The sequence below is a fragment of the Macaca nemestrina genome, chromosome 11 (assembly GCF_043159975.1).
Source record: "Macaca nemestrina isolate mMacNem1 chromosome 11, mMacNem.hap1, whole genome shotgun sequence".
NCBI classification, from domain to species: domain Eukaryota; kingdom Metazoa; phylum Chordata; class Mammalia; order Primates; family Cercopithecidae; genus Macaca; species Macaca nemestrina.
Window position 1 is genome coordinate 134087521 of NC_092135.1, and position 18017 is coordinate 134105537.

Sequence of the window (18017 nt, forward strand, 5' to 3'; positions counted from 1 at the left end):
CCCACACTCTCCCTTGGATTTGCGCCTGTTCTTTCTCTGGCCGTGCACCTGGTGGTGCAGAGAGGAGGGCCTGGTGGGGGGCACTTCCACACTGATCCAATTCAGTCATTAACCCCACTGAAACCTGACACGGCCTGCGTTCAGGTCATTGTGGAGGGGTCACTGCTGTCCTGCTACTTTTTTTTTCTGGCAGTTTACATGTCCTACCCTATCTGTAAGTATGTAACTTTTTTTCCAAAGAATTTAAAAGGAAAGAATATGAGAGAACCCCTAAATATGTAAATAAATACATATGTGGTATAGATTGATGCGGTCAGACAGTCAGCCTCTGGACTCCGTGGCTCTGTGGAATGGGTGGTTTAGTATTCCTTTTTCTGGCAACTCACTTGGGGCTTTTACAGGTGCAGTGAGGTTTGGTGAAAATTGCCAGTGGGCACCTCATACTTTGTGCCCCACATATTCCTGTTTAGGACAGTGTATTCTGGATGCCTGGGTGACTGCAAATCTCCTCCTGTGTAACTTTGTCACTGTTTTTCCTGTCTCAGGAAAGATGCTCATTTTGTCTCCCGACTGTAGCAGTTGGGGTTCTTGAGACCGTTCCTGAGTTCAGACCTTCCCAGGGGAGATGAGCGACCACAGATGTGCCTCGGTGAATTTCACAAAGCCAGCTTAGTGTGACCCAAGTCTCCAGCTTTACTGAACTTTGTCATTGTTATTAAAAAGATGATTTTAGTGTGCTGATTAGAAGCTGGGATCCAAATTCAACATAAGCACAAACCTTTTTTTCCCAGTGGGCCAAAACTCATTTCTGATCATTAAAAGCTAATCCTGAAAATTAGCTGGAACGTGGTTCAAGCATACGTTGTAATCTGTTAAAGGCAAAAATAATAATTTCAAGCAGTGTTCTGCGTCTTTGTGGAAACAGCTGGTCTACCCCAAAGAGCAGCAGGAGGCTATGCCCTCCTCCCACAATTCCAAATAAAATATAAGGAGACAGCACAGTATCCGGAAGAACTGGCTTTGGTAAATTATTGCCTCCAAAGAATATTAGTTAGCAAACATACTTTGAAAGCCATCTTCACAATCGTAAATTAAATAGTACTTCTTTCAGTCACAACTGAATGCCGGTTGGGGCAGGCTTTTGAGTTGTTAAGCAGTTCAGTACCAAATATGACATATAATGTGTGTGCCACAGTAAGATTTCAAATTGTCATTAATTTGTAAAATTTAGTGAGGAGAAGAAATGATATATTGTGACGAGATAATAGTTTTCTCTGTGTGTACTCCAAGCTATCAAATACTTCCAGCCTTTAATTTGGCAGTGTTACTCTTGGCATTTTATTCAATGGAAACAAGTAAAATGAATGGAAGAAAAAATAATATTCCTGTTCAAGATACTTATTAGAGTGTATTTGATAGACTTTGTTTTCTAGGAAAGCTTTAGACTTTTAGAAAAATTGAGGAGATATTATAGGTAATTCCCATAGGCTTCCCACCACTTCCCCTGACAAGTTTCTGCTGTTTTGTGTGTGTGTGTGTGTTGGTTTTTGTTTGTTTTTATGACAGGGTCTCACTCTGTCACCAAGGCTGGAGTGCAGTGGCGCAATCTTGGCTCATTGCACCCTCCACCTCCCATACTCAAGCGATTCTCATCCTTCAGCCTCCCAAATAGCTGGGACTACAGGAGTGTGCCACCGGCTAATTTTTTCATTTTTGGTAGAGACGGGGTTTCACCATGTTGGCCAGGCTGGTCTCAAACTCCTGACCTCAAATGATCCGCCCACCTCAGCCTCCCAAAATGCTGGAATTACAGGTGTGAACCACCATGCCCACCCTCTCGCCTGTTAATTTACCTCTTTCATTAGTATGGTACGTTTCTTACAGTTAATGAGCCAATATTGCCACGTTTTTATTAATTAAATTCCACACTCTCTTTGCATCTCGTTAGCTTTAACCTCATGCCCTGTCTCTGTTCCAGGATCCACATTCTATTCCGTTGTCACGTCTCCTTAGCCTTCTCTTGGCTGGGACATTTTCTCAGACTTTTCTTGTGTTTGATGACCTTGAAGGTTTTGAGGCGTGCTGGGCCAGGTGTATGATAGGAGCCCTTCTGTTGGAATTTGTGCAATGCTTTTCTCAGGATTAGTCTTGAGTTAGGAGTTTTGTGGAGAAAGACCACAGGGTGATGTGCTATTTCCATCCTATCCTGCGAGGGTATCTACCGTCAATTTTATTTATGGCTCCTGATGTTGACCTTGATCCTTTGACTGGAGGTAGTGTCTGTCAAGTTTCTCTGCTGTGAAGTCATTGTGCCCCTCCCCAGCCCATTCTGTACTTTTGGAAGGAAGTCACTCTGCACTTAAGGAGTGGGTTGTTAGACCCCCTGTCCTTGAGGGCAGGGTGTCTATGTAAATTATTTAGAATTCTTTTGCAGGGGAGATTTGTCTCTGTCCCCCATTTATGAATATATTCAGTGGTCTATTTATATTCCTATGGACCTGTGAATATTTATTTTGTATTCTAGCCTGCTGTCCAATACTGCTGTGGCTCAGATTTTTCCACCTGTGGCTCCTAGGGGCTCTTCTGGCTCCTCCCGCGCCCTTTGCTCCTGCACCCCATCTCTGTGGGTTTGCTTTTGTTTGAGCACTTTCCTTCCTTTCGGTCAGTACAGGGTGCATTTTGTATCTTTCCTGCCACAATCTTAGAATCAGCTGTTTCCCCAAAGAGCTTTGGTTCCTTTTACCAGAGAAGAGTATTGGAAATCAGTGTCTTGGAGCTAGGTGTGCTCATTGTTTCTGGGGTGCCATTTCTTGGTTCTCTTGGCCAACAGAGTAAAGAAATAAATGTGTGTATACTAACCTGCGTATGCATATATATCTACAAATGTTTCTAAATGTAACCATTTGTATCTATATTTAACAGATTTCATATTCTCACTGGCATAAAATTGGAAATAACTAAGTGTTTTCACATAAGGAATGGCTACAACTATGTTATACTACCTCCATGATGCAACTGTTAAAAGCAACAGTTTGGAAAACTATGGAAACACAATACTTCAGATTAAAAAGTAGTACAGGTCTCTGTTGGATTTATGCTTACAATGTGATAGCTGTGTGTGTGTACGGATAAGAACTTTAAAGGAAAAATGGAAAAGGTAGATTAGCCATGGCTTATTCTTAATATTAAGCTAACATAAAATTAACTTTGCTTCTGCATTAATATTAGTCTTCCTATGAGTTCTTGCTGAAACCTGAACGAATTTGATGTATTTAATTTTAAATGAAAGAAATGAGACTTGTTTTTATTCCGTCGTTGTGTTAGCCCTGCAGTGCTTTTTCAGGCCGTCCCAGATCAGTAATGACCTTGTTTACTCATCCACAGTAACCAAAGAGCATGCTAAAAAGTTGTGAGGTTACGGTCAGAGCAGTTTTATGGGAGGAAATCTGTGCATGTTTAAAGGAAGGTATTTCCATAATAGCGAGGAGAGCCCAGAGTTGGGAATGCTTCCTTTGTTTTTCCACGCTGACCTTTGTATTAATACTTGATTGACTGAATAAATGCCGTGTATCTTATGGTTTTCATGATTTCTCAAACCATACATCAGGATACTTTTGGGAATTTCCGGAGAAGTCCTTAAATGGAGAAGCTAAAATTATCTCTAGTAGATATTTCCACCAGTCTTCAGTTCAGATGGCTGACATATAAGAGGAACGCGATTGACTGGATAACCCTGAAGTGTATCATTTCACCTGCTCTAGTTGTCAGAACTCAACTACAAAGATGGCAGATCAAATACTTCCAGAAGGGTGGTTGTTTGCCATTGTGGAGGCTGGTGGTCCAGCGATCACAGCCCCCCAATTACGGCCCCGCGTGAGAGCGCAAGCAGCAGTCATTACATAATTATACCTTTGATGAGTTGCTTGAGCTGCCCATTGCCTTTGAAATATGATAACACAATTTGGAGTTTGATTAAAAAAACAAGTTTTTTGGAATGTTTGAAAAAGATTTTGTGTTTAAGAAAGAAAAAAAAGAACCAAAAGGCCTGCAATATATTCTGTTAGAGGAAATTAAAAAGAAGAAAGGGATGAGGGAAAAAAAGAGATGAATGTTTCCCATTATCACCCATTTCTGTCTCAGGAGGGCTGAAGTGGCCCCTCCTCACCAGCCTCCCCATCCCGGCATCCCCAGCCCCCAGCCTTCCATCCGCTTCACGGAGCAGCCAGCCAGTCCTTGGAGAGGGGATGTGAGAAGGGGCAGAAGTCAGGGGACCTGCGGCTGCTCCCAGGCACCACTACTGCTCAACCCACACAATTGTGTGACCACAACTGATCAAATCTCACAAGAAAGAGGTGCATGTTACTCCACACGTCATTTGGTTTTGAAAAACTAATTTGAACCTCATTTTTTTCTAAGTGAGAATTTGGTTTGCTGTGTGTGTGTTTTCAATTTTGATTGCCAAGTATTCAGTCCTAACGTATGTTACGATTGGAGTGCATATAACACTGTGCAGCCGAATAACTAGACCTAGAAAATAAAACTGATCACGGTGAAGTTATTTTCTAGGCAGGGGATGCCTCGTGATGCTGGCTGGGGCCCAGCCACACTGAAGGCCTCGTCGGTTTCTGTTCTCATGCTGTTGTCATATACCCCGCAGAAGGGGAAGCCCGGGAACCATGGACCCCCGGTGTCAATTCCCTGACAGGCCATCCTCCAAAAAAGCCTTTCCTTTGCGAAATGAACAAGCACTCCGTGAAAACAGGGAGAGAAGTTTCTGTTTTTCACTGATGCGTTTCTCATGTTCATATGACAATGTGCAAAACAAAAAGTGTACATTAGAAATGTGTCGTGAAGTTATATCTTACTTCAACTCACTGCTTTTCGCTCCCTGTAAAAACTTACACTCTTGGTGTTGTATCGAAATACCCAGTGGATTTGGGGTGCACCTGTACCCTTGATCTCTGCCTCTGCGTGTTTCTAGGCCAAAGGGAAAACCACCTCGACCTAATTGGAACTTCTGGTTTTATTGCATATCTTGGAGGTCTTGCTTCGTTTTTATTTTCCCTATTTTCCCGGCTTGATGGTATTTCCCGCGTGCACCTACATTAGCCCACTATGGAGAAGCCCTTGGCAGTTTTCACAGAGTAAGAGGTTGAAAGAAGCCACCGATGTGAAAGTTGTATTTGCTGTAAAGAAAGCCATTATGAGTTCTTGGAAACCAGATTCAAATTCCCTAATTCGAGATTGATGACTTTTATTTCATGAGTTTTACTTAGGTTATTTTATCTTCTGTGTTTTGTGGCTCCAAATTACGAAGACTGTTGGCCTTGCCAGAAACTGATCACGATAAAGTTATTTTCCTTCCTGAACATGTGTCCTATATATTTGCTTGGCCTCGGGTTTTGTTTAATCCCTTCAAAGGCCCTTTGAACTGACGTTTCAACATGACTCCTTCTCTGTGAGGTCTCCGCTAGGAAGCGGCCATGATGTCAAGCCCCTTCACAGCTAAAGTAGTGAGTTCACATAGTGGAAGAATCTTCTGGGTTGCATCTTATGAAAAAAAGAAATCCACTGCCTTTTTATAAGAGAACAGAACATTTACACCGTCTTGTTGAGCAAATGAACGTTCAAATGGCCAGCACAAAAGAAATCCCCAATCTCTAACCTCACAATGAAATCGCCACGGACAAAAGATCACGGGATACCGGGCACACTAAACTGGAAGTGACACAAAACCACAGCAGAATCCGCTCACACCTGCCGAGGTTCCTGGGGGATGATCTTTATATCAAGGATCCTGGTGCCGCAGTGAGCCTGAAACACTCCAAGGAGCAGAGACGCTCCCCTCGGCAACGGTGGCATTTATACTGATGGCATCTTTAAAAATAAATTAATACACGTCTAATGTGGACAGAGAGTAGTGCTGTCTGACAAGGTGATCATTTGACTTTTCTTAGAGGTACAAATTTACACTCCCTTCTATGAATAGAGAGAGCTATTTGTTTCATTCGGAGACAAGACATTGTTAGAAATGAGTGGCACACCTCTTCAACCCAGCCCCTTCTTCCATGGAGGTAAAAAGATCCTATTAGTTCTCGTAATTGATTCTGAGGGCTGCAGCGTGCCTCATTTAGCCGGCCCTGCTCGGTTCACGCCAGGATGTAATTCATGCACACTTGGACGTCCAACATGGCCGACGCGCCTTGGACACACAGCCTCAGCGCTGCATCATTTTTTAATCAGCTATCTGAGGAATATTTATCTGATCAACAAAGAGTGCTGTCAGGAGGAGACCAGAGGTGACATTAATAAGCCTGTGGTTTCCTGGTACAATGATGGAGGAAGAGTTTAGAATAAAACCCTGCTCGTTTGAGCATGCCGGCAGACTAAAGAATATTTTTATTCTGCTTATACAGAGCCAGTCAAAAGAGTCTCAGGTGATAAGTTTTCAGGCATTCACATGTGTTAGTTTAAAAAAAAAAAAAAAAACTTAGAGAAACAAATTAACAAATTTTATTTCAGAATAAAAATTGAAGTCCCTCATGTCACAGGAACCCAGATGAAAAGCTGTAGCTTCTAAAAATAAGTAGAGGTGTAATAATTGGGAGCTGTTAACGCTAAATGATTCCAGCTACTCTAACTTCGTAGAAAGACGTAGTAAGCTGCACACTTTCCCCTTCTGTCTCTTTGAAAAGATTGTGACTGTTAGTAATTACAAGGAGTTGAATGTATTATGCCAGGCCTCGTTTGGTCATCCAGACACAAGATCTGTTGTTTATAACTATCAGATGCCTTAAGAAATGTTCTGTGAATTAAAGTTTCCATCAGGCTTTCTTCTTTAAATGCATCACTCTAGTGTGCACCATGTGAGACCCTCACGAGTGGAGTGACACCCATCCCATCTGCCAACCTGAAGACGTAGAAAATACATACATAGCCAGTGTAGACATAAAGCACACTTTGTCCACGTTAGGATTGTGGTACCAGAAGGTGCCACAGTGATCTCTCTTTGTAATTCAAAGACTGCCTTATGAATTCAGTTTACTAACGCCTTCGGTGTTCCTCAACAGGAGGGCTCTGTGTGTGTTTGCAGGAAAATTAATACCATTGTTATGATAAGGGTAAACATTTTATCTTAGAGTTTAGGAGTGAGTCTCCCTGCATTGTCTTAACGTGAGTTTTTCAAAGTTTTGATCCTTTTAATCCTTAGAAAATACCTTCCAGCCAGTATGATGATGCATTTTCCACGTGTGTTTTAAATTCCCAGCAGTCAGCGGTGATTCTCTTGTTGTACCTCTTGCTGTGATACCCACATGTAGCACTCTTGTGTTTCACCTGAGTTCACGGTTCACGTTTTGGCACCATTGTGGGGACAGTGCTGTCCTCCCACGAGTGGCATTCTCTCCCCAGGCCCACTGACTGTTCCATGTACCCAGATTAGAGCTCAGAAAGTTCCATTTAATTTGCAGACTAAAGTGAGAAGAGATCAGTCTCGCTGTCTGCACTGGAGCCGACAATCAGTTTGTACCACATCTGAAATTATACCGGTGGGATTTCATGTCCATTGAGATTTGCATGTGTGTTTTTAAACATGTGAGAGAGTGCTGAGACATCCCGCCGCGTACATAGCTGTGGGAGGCGTTGTGAAACTCTGTTTACGGAAGAGACTTTTGCCTGTGCAGCAAGCAAAATAGCAGAGTGGAAAACACTAACAGAATGCCCACACCCTGCTGCCTTTTTAGTCAATAATAGGTGAAATTTTGATATCAGAATAATAGGTTTTGTGAGAAATAACATTAGTAACAAAATCAAAATAAGTTAGCCTGTGTTTAAGAGGAAGAAACTGTATTCATGAAAATAAAACAGGAATTTGACTAACACTTTTATTTGATTTTAATTAAAATAAAGACCTGGAAAGTTTAGTCTATAGCTAGTGCCCCTGAAGTCCCCGAGATTCACCTTTTATTCCAAAGGCCTGAGACCAGAGGGAGGCTGCCAGTGGTGGGCAGTGGCCAGGTGGCACCGAACATCAGCTCGGAGCCTCCTGGTTCCATTTGGTGCAGTGCCTCCGTAGCCCCTGGGCGTGATTCCAGGCAACAGCATCCGACATAACCCGAGGTGTTATTGATGATGATAGGATTGTATTTTCTCGTTGAGAAGCTTCTAAACAAGGGAACTTAGAGCAATCAATGTCCCCGGAGACCGATGCACGTATCAGGACCTTGGTATCAGCCAGAAAACGTCCATTTGTTTAAGAGGAAGACACAGGCACGACATTTTGCACATTAAAATGGATTATTTCATCAATAGGTTAATAGAAAGCCAGGCTGCAAGTTCACTTCCTGCTTATACATCCTGTGGTAATGGGAAAGCGGAGTGTGAAAAATGCAAGGCAGAAAGCGGGCGAGGAAAGAGGCTTCCTGCACCCCAGCATCCCTCCCCTCCCGAGGGGTGCCCAGCCTCCATTCTGCCTATTTCTATGTAAATGTTGCAGAAAGAAGTAAGTTGTACTCTGAGGAGTGCAGCCTCCTCATGGCTACTTCTTTCTGGAACTTGTGAAATACTGTCCCAGACACCAGAGCTGCAGCAGTTAAAAATTAAGCCCGTGCCTAATTCTGCATCATTATGCCTGGGGCCCCTGGTACATATCCATCAAGCATTTCTAAAGCACACATTTGAGAGCTGTGACGGGTTTGGTTTCCTTCGTTCCTCATGCAAGGTATTTGTACCCGTGGGTTCGGAAGATCCTTTTCCCAGGTTTGGAACTACCTGAGACAGATACTTAGGTAGGACCTCATAGATAGTGAAGAAACCTGAAGATATAGATATAAGGAAGACTTCACTTGTGAAAAATTAAATGTAGACCCATATCCTGTAAAACTGCAGGTGCCTGCTAGTTTAGAGGTTGTTTCTTACTAAATTATTGGTTGATTTTTTTTTTTGAGACGGAGTTTCTCACTGTCGCCCAGGCTGGAGTACCGTGGTGCAATCTCAGCTCACTGCAACCTCTCTCTCCAGAGTAGCTGGGATTGTAGGCGTGCCCTACCACGCCTGGCTAATTTTTGTATTTTTAGTAGAGACAGTGTTTTGCCATGTTGGCCAGGCTGGTCTCGAACTTCTGTCCTCAAGTGATCCACCCACCTCAGCCTCCCAAAGTGCTGGGATTACAGGCGTGAGGACCTGGCTTATTTGTTGATTTTCATGCTGCAAAGGAATTGTTAGATGTGTTTAGTTATAACAAGTTAATATCACTTTAAATCAAGAGGCAACTAAATCACAGCTAGTTTTTACTTGTGAGTGACGTAAAATTTGCATCCTAAGTATACAGTGCTTTATCGCAGAATTTTATTTACTTCCTTAGAGGTTCAGGTGTCTCGCATATGTTTTGTGTTGTCTCTACAAAGAAATCCAGTGTCGTTAGAAGCACTTGAGATTCATTTCTGCAACATAACTCATCACAGGGGCCTAGGCATCACACTGGGTCATTTTGTGGCCACCAGAACTTGGTGCACACGCAGAACCTACAACCACAGCCTAAACTGTACTGTTTGAAATTGAGAATTTTGGCTCAAACACTACAGCAGGCAAGAAGAGTTAACCTGTCATAAGTCAGGAACGCGTTGGGGTTGATTAGGGAGCTGACCGTTGGCCAACTCATGCCTTGGGAACCAAAGGGTCAGCCTGGCTGCCTGCTTTGTGGGCCTAAGACCTGCCTCTGGAAATGTAAAGGCCTGCCTGTCCCAGATAAGCACTGCTCACCTGCATTACACAAATGGCCACACAGAGCCCTGTGGGAGCGTGCACTGGTTTCTCTTCCAGCCTGTGGAAGTTGAGAGAGACAGACAGTCCTGTGAGACCCCTTCTTCAGAACGTGAATGGCAGTGACCGCCACTAAGCATTCGGTCGTACCTGCCTGCACAGTAGGCCGAGCCCTCCAGCCCTGTGAGCTGGGGCTGTGCCTTTCCCTACATTTGCCTGAAGACTTGAGCCACCCTGTTGAACTCTTGGGTTTTTATAACATATCTCCTGAAGGGAGAGAGAACGTCTCAAGTCGACGTCTTCCCTGCCACAGATGTCAGCATTTCTGAGTTGATGGTTGGGAGGGTGGGGGCCTGGTGGAGTGGAGAATGTGTCCCTGGAGGGTGGGGGTCCCATCTCAGTGATCCATCCAGGGACTACACACAGCCTGAGTGGTGGGCCTGCTGCGCCCTTGTTAAATTGCTTCTCTTCGTAACCCAGCGTCCTGCTGTCGGTGACTTGGCGTTTTGTCCTTCCTTCTGAGAACCTGAGGTGGCATTTGCTCTTCTGGTTCCCAGGAGCTCCATTTAGAGCCTGAAACTCCCCCAAGTGTCAAAGAGAATGGACTCCTCCTTTCAAGACAGCAAAATGGCACTAGGGTTTTGCTGCTGTAAATAGCGCCTGGATCAAAAATCTGTCTGGGGAAGACAACTTCACTTTTAACAGCTCTTGGTTTTAAAACCTACCTTCTGCAACACATAGGCATGAACTGCTCCTAACCAGGGTCTCTTGATTTGACATGCTGCTAATATTTGGCTGAATCAAAGGGCTTATGGTGACTGGCATCATAGCTGCTTCAAATGGCGTCGTCATTTCTCAAGGCAGAGGCCAGTTCTTGTGCTGTTTTGAGCGGCCACGTGTGAAACCCAGCAGGGCGAAGTAGACTGCTGCGCATGGGTACTTCTTTGATGTGAGATGCGAACCTGATGACCCTGGTCCACCCCCCGGCCTTCCCGAGTTCCTCTGTTGACTGTGGGGGAGTTGGAGGGCTCGGGCCAGGGAGCTCCATGGCACCCACCCGCTTCGCGCAGACAGCTCTGAGGCAACGTCGTGTGCTGCTTTGACCTTTTTTTTTCTCCCCTTTTCATTTGTTTTCTTTTCCTTTTTGTTTTCTCTCTTTTTCCCCTCTCCCCTTTCTGCTCTCGGGATGCAGCCAAACGCAAAGCATGGAAACTAAACCGTGTTGGTAGCCTGCGAAATATATACAGCAGCAGCACCAACACCGAAGGTAACGCCTCCACACCTCCACCTGCCCACACCTCCACCTGCCTCTTCCCGCCTCATCCCCTGCCCGCCCCTTCCCTTTCAACACAGGCATGGAAATGCAATTTGCCCACAGCCGCATGCTCCCTTATTGTGTTTGCAGAGTCATTCCTGTGGTCTTTTCATCTTTTTGTTTGTGTGTTTTATTTTACCATTCATGTTCCTTTCAGCTTACTTAAATTTTGACCTTTCCCTTCAGTCGTAGAGTAGTGATGTTTAAATTACTTCAGAAACCTATTTTCTCCTCTTTTTTCTTTTCCTTTATACATGTGGGCACTCAGTGTAATATTTCCCAAGTTATTACAGTTTTTAAAAGTGTTAGTATCAGGTGTAATGATCTGTAGCCAAATACAATAGTGTGCCGTGACATTTAAGTAACAGTCTTAATTTGTTTTGTGGAAGCATTCTCCATAATGCTCTCTGCAGCTCTAATCCACAGGCAAGCAGGCCCGGGCCATTTGCATGGGCTGCTATTGCTTGTAAATTCAGTATTTTGTTGTGTTTCTAAAGGTCGTTTGGTGCCAAAGTTCACAAATTGACTTGCGTTGCTTTTTTCACCGAAGACAGCCGTCATTGCTTTTGTATAATAGCAGATTGAATTTTTCCCCCACCTTCATTTGAACAACACAATTATAAATTGCCTTTTTTTTTTATGATTACAAATGTCAAGGGTCAGAATTATTTTGATGCCAGGCAAGGGAAAGCCACCACCATCCGCCCATGCACACATAAGGGAGGCGGGGGTATAGGAGGTGCGATGCAAAGCAGGTCACAATCCAGCGATCTTGGTATAATAGGGGGAAATTTTTTTTCACTTAAGTGCAAGCCAAATGGGTCAAGTAATCGCAAGCTCGTGCCCTAACACTAATTGACTTATTTGGGGATTATTATAACTGTAATATTTTTCTTAATGTCACTGTTTTCTGGGCTGTTGATTTTAGCGATTGCCAAGCCATGGCATTAAATCTCTTGTAAATTTTAAATTGCACGCTATTTCTGTAAACAAGTCCCTCTCTTCACATCCTGGTCATTAACCTTTGCTGATTTATATCGCCATCCTCTTTTTTCTTTCTTTCACAATTACTCCTGTCTTGCTGCTGAAAGCCCTGCTCTCAGCCAGGAAAAAAAAAAAAGAAAAAGAAATCTGGAAAACAAATCTACATTTTCACTATGGCTTGTTAAAGAGCCATTTTTTAATTTTTTTTTTTTTTTTTTTTTTTTTTTTCCATTTCTCAAGGGGAAATTGTTGTCTGTTAAGATACCAATGGAGCTTGGCCTGGTGGGTATCTTCTTTCAAAGCACTCAAGAAACACCAAATGAAAGGGAGAAAAGAATAGAATTTAAGAAACGTCACATTCAGTATCGTTTTTGTTGCATTTTAAAGCGTATTAGTGTACTCTTTTCACTGTTTTTTAAAAGTTTTTCAACTTAGCGTGCATATCATTTCTCCTCCCTGTGTACTTACCAAATATGTTGGGGTTTTTTAATTAATTTATTTATTTTTGTATGCATGTAGGTTTGTCACAAGTTTGTTTATTGACTTCCAGCCTTTTAAAAAAAAAAATTGTGAGGTCTGATTTCAAATGCAGTTGTATACAAAATTGGGGGATAGCAAGGGGCATACCTCCTTAGCCTTGAGGGCAAATGGTTCCCTGAGACTTGCTGGCCTTCCTGGAGACGCTGGTGGGTGACACGGGACCCAGTAGAACCAAGAGTGAGGATTTGCAGCAGTGCGAACTTCTCGGCCTTAGCTTCTCAGGTAATACACAGCATCTGCTCTGCCCAGCACCTCGGAGGGGCGGATGGTGCAAATTCCTCTCTGAAATCTGTCAGTACTGTATAGCATTGCAAACTTGGGGTCCCTCTGTCAGTAGCTATGAAAGGCATTCCTGGGGATATTAAATAGTGACTGCATATCCAATTGTCCCTCACATTTTCTCTCATTTTTCTCAGTTACAGTAAGTTTCTGTTTGGTGTTCAAGGTCATGTGTGAATTTTCAATTAAAAGACAGCATTCTTCATTTACTTTGGGTTTAAGATTAACATCTGTACACATGCAATCTCATTTCATATGGTTTTTAATAATATATTACAGAATACAGACCAGATGCAGTGGCTCATACCTGTAATCCCAGCACTTTGGGAGGCTGAGACGGGTGGATCACCTGAGGTCAGGAGTTCGAGACCAGCCTGGCCAACATGGTGAAACCCCATCTCTACTACAAATAATTTTTAAAAATTACCCAAGCAGGCCAGGCGCGGTGGCTCAAGCCTGTAATCCCAGCACTTTGGGAGGCCGAGACGGGCGGATCACGAGGTCAGGAGATCGAGACCATCCTGGCTAACACAGTGAAACCCCATCTCTACTGAAAATACGAAAAACTAGCCGGGCGAGGTGGCGGGCGCCTGTAGTCCCAGCTACTCGGGAGGCTGAGGCAGGAGAATGGCGTAAACCCGGGAGGCGGAGCTTGCAGTGAGCTGCGATCCGGTCACTGCACTGCAGCCTGGGCGACAGAGCGAGACTCCGTCTCAAAAAAAAAAAAAAAAAACAAAACAAAAAAAATTACCCAAGCATAGTGGCGGGCACCTGTAATCCCAGCTACTCAGGAGACTGAGGCAGGAGAATCACTTGAACACAGGAGGCGGAGGTTGCAGTGAGCCAAGATCACTCCACTGCACTCCAGTCTGGATGACAGAGCGAGACTCCATCTCAAAAAAAAAGTACATTACAGAATTTATAAAATTATATAAAATAATTATCAAATTCCTTTCTGATTTGCAGCCTTTTGATGTGTGATGTTATCACATATTCACTGTCTATAAAGTGACCCTTCATGAAAATTTGTATCCTGAACTTTTTAGCTTTGGTTTAACCTCATGTCTTGAGTGTTACACTAAATATACCCATCCCCAAGTGGAGTACCTTTTAAAGTGGCCCACTTGAGTGATTTACTCAAAGGCACCCAAAAAACACCACCCAAGTAAGGTGGACACTAGAGTTTCCTGTGTCTAGAGGGAGAACTTGAGCTTCAGGGATAAGGGGAGACACCCGCTGGGAGATGGGAGTGGACTCAGCTGTTCTGGGACTTTCCTCGGGATCCAGGTTTAGGAGAGATGGGCAGAGCCACGGTTTGAGTCTAAGGATCTCTCTGAAGCCCTTTTTCTTCTATGTCCTCTCTCTTCCGGCCCCTGGACCACATTATCTCATTTAATCTTCACACTCCCCTTGCCAGGTAGGTATCATGTGATGGATGGGAAATTGGGATTCTGATAACTCAGGTGATTTTCTGCAGAACAAGCTAGCGTGTACCAGAGGCAGGACGTGGGCCCAGATCTCTTGACTCTGGGACCTGCTCACAGATCCACGTGGAAGGAGTTTGTGGATGGATGTCAGGAGTGGATAAAAACAAACAAAACTTGCAAGGGAAACGCACAGACCAGATTAAAAAACAAAAATATTTTATCTGTTGTCTGTCCATTATGGCTAACACTGAAACCGAGATAGAAACTTTGGATATATATGATTGCACTAATGTACAAACTTTTGTTGCTTTTTAACAATGAACTTTCTCAAGATGGGTGAAATTGAATATTCTTCAACCAGAATGCAGCTGTAACTTTTCCATCTCAGGAGCTTGTGAATGGAAGGGTGTCTTCATGATATGATCCTCCAATAAACTGCTGACTCCCAACCCAACGGAGAAAAAGCTCTAAATACCAGATGACTGAGGCTAGACTCACACATGTTCAACTCTAAAGTAAGTGTATTGGAGAAAGAACAAAGTGGACCAAGTGGCGGAAGAGTGGACGTTGTGCAAGAGGAAACTCGGGAGGGAGGCCTCTGATCGCTGCACAGCAGGGCAGAATTGCACAACACCTGGACCCATCTCCAGGCCTTGCCTGCCCCATGCCACTAAACACAGATGATGTTGTCAACCGCTGTGAGTTGGGTGAACACATGGGCTCTTTCAAGAGCGTTTAAGCTCACTGTGTTTGCAAAAGAAAAGTACTTCCAGTACCTAAACAGATAAAGGAGAGAGGTTTTAGGAAACAAGGGGGCACTTCTTGGGGTACCAAGCCCATTCCTTGGCAGCAGAACGAATACTTAAGATAGGCCTCTTCACACAGGTGATGACGCTTGCATGCAAGTGTTAGCGAGATTCAGTATTGGCCTAAAGTCCTAATTGGAGCCTGTCTATAAAGGCTCATTTCTGTGGATTTAGAGCTCGCCCCAGCAACAGACCTGGGAAACCTCTGCTTTGGGTACTTCTCTTCACCACAGTGGGCCAGATTGCTGCAACCCAGTCTCCCTGACACTGGGATTCCAAGCATAGGCGTGGCCATGGAGAAACAGCAAACCTCCTTTTGGAGATTTCATCACAGACACAGCTTCGAGCCTCAGGCCTGCAGTCAGACCCGCACCTGCCTTCTCCACTGAACAGCCCAGATGGTCACTGTTTCTCTGAGCAGATGTGAGCAGGCCTAACGCGTGGGCCATTCCCTCTACCACTCGTATTCTTGGTCACAGTTCTGAGACTTCAACTCATTCACAGTTAAACAAATTACAGACCCACATCTGAGAATGATGGTCTTGCCGAGTGTGAGGTAGGCCTGCCTGCTTGTTCCTGACTCAGCTCCCTGCCGGGATGCGCCATTTCCTGTGCTGGGTGCTGGGGCAATGGAGAGGGTAAGGGTGCACCCGCCTACTGCCCTCAGGGAGCTTACTGTCAGTCTAGGAGGCTGCACAAAGGATCTCATGCAGAAGGAGGGAGGAGGCCCTGGAGGCTCTGGGGGCTTTGTGGAGAGCGGAAATACATTTAATTTAGGGGTCAGGACAGGTATCACGGCCTGCGGGATGTGACAGGAACCACAGCGACCGCATCCTCGGCACTGAGCAATTTCCTGCATCCTGTCGTGCACCCCTAGCAGAGGGAGATCTTTTCCTCCTTGTTTTATAAAAGAAGAAACTGAGCCTGGGAGAAGGGCAGGCGTGAGCCCCAGGAGCTCTCAGGGAGATGGGGCTGGAATTCTGGGTGGAGGCAGCAGCCTGCACCTGGACGGGGCTCAGTACAGAGCCTGCCGCGCCCTTAGGCTTGAGTGTGAGGTATGTGCAGAGGATTCTTCTGGGACCGGGACCGGTGGAGGGGACTAGATGATCCCCAGATCTGCAGACAGCCATCGTCGTCATCTCCAGCAGAGGAAGAAGGCAGCCCTGCTTGACCATCTGTGACCCATCGTGTTGTGTGTTTCCTGAAGGACTCACTGCAGTGTCTGATCAAGGCCCCCGCCAAATGCCCCAGCAGTCTCCCCAGTGCCCCGTGTAGGTCCCCACTGTGTGAGGCTGCCTTCCAGAACCTGCTCTCTGCAGTGAGCATTCTCCAGGCTCAGACGGGGTTCTCTTTCACACTGAATCACTGCTCTTGTTTGTACAAGGCAGGCGTTGGCACCAGACTCAAGCCCAAATCTTAACTCAAGTGGTCTTGGTTCAGTCCCACATCCCCACTTCATAGCTCTAACCTTGGGTTCTTGATGTGTCTTCCCTGTACCTCGGTTTCCCCACCTATAAACTGGGGTGATGACGCCCACTGCACAGGGTGTGGGGAGGAGTCAGCAAGCTAACATACCTAGAGACGTGGAACATGGCCCCTGCATTGGTCCTTGCCTGGGACCAGAAGCCCCAGTACTCAAGTACCCAGATTCTCTCGTTATTCAAAGAAAATTGCAGTGCTTGAACGTTGTTCATGTAGCCAGGAACAGAGATTTGATAAGAAGCGTTGCCTGTGAAGCATAGGGGGGGAATTTAGAAATGAAACTTAATCTGTTTTCTAGACTTTTAAACCTACCCTCCTGCTTCCATTTGCTTTCTCCATCTGAGAAGAATCGTCAGTTGTAGAAATTTGGCTAAAAGCGTGAGCTGTCGAGTCACACGCGCCTGGGTCTCATCCCCTCTCTGCCACTTCCCAGCTCTGTGGCTTGGGATGCTTTCCTGGATCTGTCCTTCCTCTCTGCTCTTTTCTTCCTCTCGCACGGAGACAATGAAACCTACCTTGAAGGGTGATTGAAGAAGAAATGAAGTGAAGCCTGTGAAGCGCTTCCCACAGAGCTTGGCACGTGGGTAAGCTGGCCACCGTGGCTGCTATTAAATTGCTATACAGACTTATTTAATAGAAAAATGACCCAAAGACTCCATGGAGAATATCTGTGGACTATTCGGTGGGCCTTTTTCATGTATCAGTGCAGAGCAGAGCGGGCCAAAGCCAGCCCTCCTCAGTGATGAGCAGCACCAACTAAGAACTAATGCAGGTAGGCCGGGCGCAGCGGCTCACTCCTGTAACCCCAGCACTTTGGGAGGTCGAGGTGGGCGGATCACTTGAGGTCAGGCATTCGAGACCAGCCTGGTCAACGTGGTGGAACCCCGTCTCTACTAAAAATACAAAAAGTAGCTGGGCGTGGTGGTGCATGCGTGTAATGCCAGCTACTTGGGAGGCTGAGGCACAAGAATCTCTTGAACCAGGGAGGCAGAGGTTGCAGTGAGCCAAGATCGTGCCACTACACTCCAACCTGGGCGACAGAGCAAGACTCTGTCTCAAAAAAAAAAAAAAAAAAAACACTAATGCAGATAACTTCAGATTTGGGAAATGCTTGCATGGGAAAAAACTAATGCAGGTAACTTCAGATTTAGGAAACCCTTACACGGAGAATAACTAGAATTGACATTTTGGGGAGAGAAGCAAGATTGCCCATTTTTCTAGCCCCCTCCTTTTGAAAGGATGACAGTCTTGGGCATCACCTCGGCGCTGGGCAGCACCTAGGAGGGGAAGCCCCCCGTGGACAGTGGAGGGTGCCACTGCAGGTTCCTGGTGAGCCCAGGGGCCGGGTCTCGTGATGGCCATGCTGGACTCTTGCAGAGGAACCCGCCCTAGGCCTGCCCAGCGTGGCCGTGTTCACTTATTCCT

The 18017-nt window shown here is 45.1% G+C and overlaps 1 protein-coding gene across 13 annotated transcripts in view; it reads left to right on the plus strand.

Annotated features, from left to right (window-relative positions):
• The window catches only part of LOC105473862 (ArfGAP with GTPase domain, ankyrin repeat and PH domain 1), a 644177-nt gene that overhangs the window by 512898 nt on the left and 113262 nt on the right, over positions 1-18017 (plus strand). For 9 of the 13 annotated variants that reach the window (XM_071073619.1, XM_071073629.1, XM_071073621.1 and 6 more), the window contains one exon: positions 10952-11026. The exons of the other annotated variants lie outside the window; for them this stretch is intronic. In XM_071073619.1, coding sequence (XP_070929720.1) covers positions 10952-11026 — 75 coding nt within the window. The remainder of the gene's footprint in view (positions 1-10951; positions 11027-18017) is intronic. 13 annotated transcript variants of the gene reach the window in all.